This window comes from Erigeron canadensis, chromosome 1 (assembly GCF_010389155.1).
Source record: "Erigeron canadensis isolate Cc75 chromosome 1, C_canadensis_v1, whole genome shotgun sequence".
NCBI lineage: Eukaryota > Viridiplantae > Streptophyta > Magnoliopsida > Asterales > Asteraceae > Erigeron > Erigeron canadensis.
The window spans coordinates 29,951,498-29,957,355 of NC_057761.1; the positions used below are offsets into that span (position 1 = coordinate 29,951,498).

At 32.3% G+C, this 5,858-nt stretch overlaps 1 protein-coding gene across 1 annotated transcript; it reads left to right on the plus strand.

Annotated features, from left to right (window-relative positions):
• The first annotated feature begins 1,093 nt into the window (after positions 1-1,093).
• On the plus strand, positions 1,094-4,250 carry LOC122583711 (WAT1-related protein At2g39510-like). Its single transcript, XM_043756091.1, has 7 exons — positions 1,094-1,304; positions 1,409-1,471; positions 1,589-1,705; positions 2,007-2,250; positions 2,563-2,724; positions 3,047-3,198; positions 3,912-4,250. The coding sequence occupies exons 1-7, from the start codon at positions 1,105-1,107 to the stop codon at positions 4,099-4,101; spliced, it is 1,128 nt and encodes a 375-aa protein (XP_043612026.1). The 5' UTR covers positions 1,094-1,104; the 3' UTR covers positions 4,102-4,250.
• The last annotated feature ends 1,608 nt before the right edge of the window (positions 4,251-5,858 follow it).

Consider the following 5,858-nt stretch of genomic DNA (forward strand, 5'->3'; position numbering starts at 1 on the left):
TGTTATACATATATGATTATTTAAGACATTAGTATGTGATCAGTGACACACTAAGCATTCAATTCACAAGTTAATTATTATCATAAAATAGAACAGAATTAGTAAGTGGATTACTTTACAATATCACGAATTATAGGATAACATCAATTGGAAACTTACCATTGCAAACTTTGTTATTATTTCTTCTTAAAGGTGCGAATTTGAATATTATAACGAATGGTCTAGACTATGTTTATTTTAGTTGGGACTACGCTAGAAATCACTCTTACTCAATGCCTAATAAGAGGAAAACCCTTAATAGTCACTAAAAGGCACGACAACATATTAGGAGAAATTTTTGCGTTCTAAGACTTAAACACGGGTCTCCCAAAATTTAAGTCTTCTTGGAGACACTTACTTGACCTCAAAGACAACGGTATTAACCACTTATCCAACATTCATATATGGTCAAAATACCATATATATTGCAAAAGCAGTATTTTATGCGATTCAAAGAGAAATCCGGTACGGTTCTTCCCAAGAACCAATTTTACCAACTACTTAATTAGAGAGAGTTTGTTCATAGCTGAAGTAATTCAAAAATATATAAAAGTTCTATTCTAATACGTTTTTTTGAGAATGAAATTCCAGTAGCAAAATCAAAGAAGTGCTAATAGCAATATCTCATCTTAACTAAGTGGAAAGACTGACCAATCCTTGCAAAAGTGAAGTGCCTAATTCACTTCAAAAGGAATAACCTGCTTGGACGTAAGTTGATCATAAAATAACAACTTTCATTTTTGACTCCTGAAGTCATACTTAATACTTTTTTGGATCTAAAGATTGTCACTGAATTAAAAGCCAAATCTAAAACCATTAATCCTATGGAATTACACTTAACAGATTTATGAAAAGTTTAAAATAATATCTTTTGAAAGAAGACATTAGACAACACTTAAACATTTTGAAGCTGATCAGAAATAGTCACTTTGAAATTAATTATTAAGTGGAGTATATGTGCATCACTTGAAGACTACTTTTTGAAGTTAAAAAGAAAATGTGTATAAATATCACCAGAAGCCATATATATGGAGATGACAAAAATATACATAATTTGAAAGAAAAATGTCAAAAGAGTGTTTAAAAGGAGTGTATGTCCGTACGAAGCCTTTTGCGCTCATGATTTTGTTGCAAACTTCGTATGCTGTTAATGGTTTAATCGGCAAGTCAGCACTAAACAAAGGCTTGAATCATTACACGTTTTCTGTTTATCGGAACCTCTTTGCAGCTCTCTTCTTTGGCCCTTTTGCTTTCTTCCTTGAAAGGTTAATTGGTTTATACATATATTCATTTCTTTACATGCCATGCATCGTCTGTAAAATTGTTGTAATTGCATTATGTTTGATCATTGGTCTTTCGGTGCAAACAGGAAAGTTAGGCCGAAAATGACAGTTTCCATTTTCCTCAAGATCATGTTACTGGGATTATTAGAGTATGTATATATATTCTTGAAAATCTCTACTGTTCTTATATATATATTCAATATATAGCTCAAGCTTCCTTAGAACATTTGTACAATATTACAATAATTATGGCTATTCAATTACAGGCCAGTAATAGATCAGAACTTGTTCTATGGTGGAATGAAATTTACAACGGCAACTTTTGCAACCGCTATGTGCAATATTGTTCCTGCTGTCACCTTTGTTATGGCTTGGATCTTTAGGTATTCTTGTTCCTTAATTTATTTCGTTGCTTGTTAATTGCTAATATAATTTCCGCTGACTTTTTGTGACAATTACCTAGAGGCATCATATATGTTATTGCATGTCTATAGTAGTTATTAGTTGTTAAGGCAAGGAGATAGAGACATATGGTTCTATATGTATAATTGTTGGATACGTCGGTTAAGTTTTTTTTTCCGCAGATAGCCCAGCGTGCAAATTAGTATGACTTATTAATACTTTTGGGAATTGGAACTAGCTTAATTCTCTAAATTAGCCTAACAGGGTTGTTTATTTTTGTAGACTTGAGAAGGTGAAGATAAAGAGTTTACATAGCCAGGGGAAAATCATAGGGACATTAGTGACGGTTGGAGGTGCTATGATAATGACACTAGTAACAGGTCCTGCAATTCAATTTCCATGGACTAATCATCACAATCTTCACCATCAATCGTCTGTTAACACTGTGAGTAATCAAGATCAGATTAAGGGATCTCTCATGATCACTGCTGGTTGCTTTTCTTGGGCGAGTTTTGTCATTGTCCAAGTAAGATTTCCATCCAAAGTTTGGTTTCGAGTAAATGACATGAAAACATGTAAAGTGATAGCATCCAAAGTTTTTTCCTTTTTTAAAAGTGATAGCATTACAAATTGATTATGCCAAAGTAGATTTTTTTTTTTTAAAAAAAAGGTCACTCACGATAAAACTGCATAATTAATGACATCGGCGTGTTAAGATATTCTTGTCAGAATGTATTCATTTGCCTCACAAAGGGACATTGCTATTGATACATGATGCTATTGATAAAAATTGTCACAGTATAGTAGTAACTATGTATGTTTCTTTGATGCAAAACAGGCAGTGGCATTGAAGTCATACCCGGCTGAGCTCTCCCTCACAGCGCTAGTGTGCTTGATGGGCTCTTTGGAAGGTTCTGTACTTACCCTCGTTGCAGAAAAGGCCAATGCCTCGATCTGGTCACTTAATTGGGACGTCAAACTATTTGCAGCACTTTACAGCGTAAGGAATTTAAACTCGATAATTATCAAATTATTTGTATAATATACACACATTCAATTAGTCTATCACCATTGTTATAGAAAAGTATATCTCTAAGTTTGGCCCATTGGTACTAATTGTCCCCCATATTAATTATCCCACTATATAAACAATAGTTATGGACTTATGGGTCCAAATGACATCAAGAAAAGATGTCTGGAAATTTACTGAGTTTTGTGACACTGATGCAAAAAATGGACTTTTTTAGTTTATGCTAATTAAGTATAGTAGTAATTATTTTGGCATAAGAAAAAAGAATTTTGTTGGCTCTGTATTGATGTAGGGAATAGTTTGTTCTGGATGTGCGTATTACGTTTCAGGACTAGTAATGCAAGAGAGAGGACCAGTTTTTGTGACGGCTTTCAACCCTCTCGGAATGGTTATTATTGCCATCATGGGGTCATGCATCTTATTCGAGAAATTGAATTTGGGAAGGTACACTTCTCAATCACATTTGATTTTCCGTTTATGAGATTTATACTCATAGTGATTGCTAATGTGAATTAACTTAAACAGTCTATATATGGTTAAGAGCTCTTGAGTTGCAAGCAAAATCGTAAATATTTTGAACCCTATGCATTCTCTACTATTTTAAGTCAGATTCTAGTGAAATATGTTATATCATTAAGGATGAATTTAGAATTTTATCCGTGATATCCGTGTAGTTATGTTATTTGGGGCCTTGAGGGTAAATCTCACTTCATTATGATATGTCAAGAGCCAGAATTGGGCCTGTACGGGCTACTAAGCCACATTGGGCCCAAACATTAAAGTCCGTCCAAAGTTTGTTCTCTTTCTGTGCATAGAATGTTTGAGGTCTGTATTATTGAATCCTAAACAATTCGAACCCTATAGTCCTATACTGGGTCTACCCTTTTTTGTTTAATATATTCAACTTGGTTTTATAAATTTAACTTAAAGTTTTGTTCCATAAATAGTGATATATAAAAAAAATTCACACATTGTAAAAGCCTATTTCTATCAATTCTCATAAAACCAAACACTTTTTTTTTAAAACTACAAATTATCATAATTTTACTCTTAAACTACACAAAAGCTAATATTTTGAGAGGGATTGGACGACAATATTGAGACCCTCCTTTTATGCTAAATAACTTGCTTAATTTTAAAGTAATATTTTGATACAGTGTTGTTGGAGCCGTGGTTATTGTTGTTGGACTATATTTGGTCATATGGGGAAAAAGCAAGGACCAAAAAGACCAACAAGGCCGCAAATTGTCTGTGGATCAACAGAATGATGACATAAAGACAATAGTGTTAAAGCAAGATGATGTTAATTCTTGTGGGAAAACATCGAATGATCTTGAATCCGTTTAAGGATTTGAGTAGTGTACGTTATATCGCGTGTTTTAGGTTGGGCATTTTGTTTATATGGTGTAATTAAAGTGAAAATGCAAACAAGATCACATGGATGATTGACCGTAATTTACAAAAATAAATGAGAGTCGCACGTGATTATAACAAAATCGCAACATATGAATTCAATTCATATGTTAAGTTACAAAACCAGGATGGCGGCAAATACCCAATTGGCCGGCCCTGATACAATATGCCGGTGTTGTTTGTTTGCTTATAATGTCAATGTGAGGCTAGCTCATTTGATAGTTTTTTTTTTTTTTAGGTAATGTCCATGAATTAACCCGGTATAAGTGACTTTAGGATTAGAGTAGTTTTTGAGTAGGGTAAAATTATTGACCAAATTGGTCGAAACATAATATATATACTACATCGACTTGGTTAGGTCCTATTGGTTATTTATCATAAACTTTGTAATTGCGGTATATTTGGTAGTAGTAAAGTAAAGTTATTTGCATTATTAAAAATTTTATCTTTACAAAATCATTACTTTTGGGGCAATTAGTGACATCAATCTTGATTATTGTTGCGATACATTTTCATTAATCCCCTCCAAATATTATATTCTCAATTTTTTGTGAGTATGAACCATCGATCATGTAAATTCGTCACACGCGAATTCTTCTAGCTCAACATTTTACGACTTTGTTTTTGTTGAACAAAAGATGCATATTAATCAAATCAATGTATATCAATATATTAAAAAGAAATAAGCATGTGATGCATTTAACAAGGAACCTGATGCAAACAAAAAAGCTAATCTAAAGGAGCCCTTTATAACAAATTTTTACATACACGACAATCCCATGTACTAACTATTTATTCTTATAAGCTAGGCATATATCCCTTAAATGCATGTGTTTGATAAGAAATCAGAAATATGACTTGTTGACATAAAGCAATATTCTAAATATAAATAATAAACTCATGTGCTTTATGGGTATGCTACATGAATACCAGGATTGTTTATGTTTCCGGAAGACTTGTTTCTATATATGTTGACTATTTTGTGGTATCGATCTTCCAACAGTTATGTTGGCAATCTCAAATTCCAAAAAGATTATGTACAATTGTACATCGATGATCATGATTGGCATTTTGTATTTTTTTGTGTGAAAGTATATCAAGTCCTCAAATGACGACTTTTGGAGCGGTCTTTGAATTTACTTTTTTTTTTAGAAAATAATAAATTGATATACTCATATGTCTAAAAATTAATTTAAATTTTTTTTCTATTTCTATTTTTAGCGTGAATTGTCAAATAGATAATTGTTTAGACCCATCCCTACTGCTTCTATGGTTGGAACTGAAGAGCTTGTCATTTTGTGACATTATTGGCATATCTCTTTATACTAAGCCTTCGTCACTTGTTTTTTTCCCTTTTATCAAGTGATGAGTTGTTTTCTTCGTCCATCTGTCACTTGTTTGCTTTGTGTTTGTATATATTATGCTTGTGGAAAAAGATTGATATGAACCATTTGAAATGAATCGGAAAATCATGAGAATCTTTAAATAATAACCTGATGTTCATATGTGAATGATATACATGTGAATGATATACGTGAAAAAAATTCATTCACATATAGACAAATTATATTATTTTTAATACTAGCTATATTTATACGTGAATATTGGTTCTTACATGAACTTTACCTGCCGTATATATGTGAAGTGAAGTGACAAGAAACAACTACTACGAGTATTATTTAGTGGAGGCG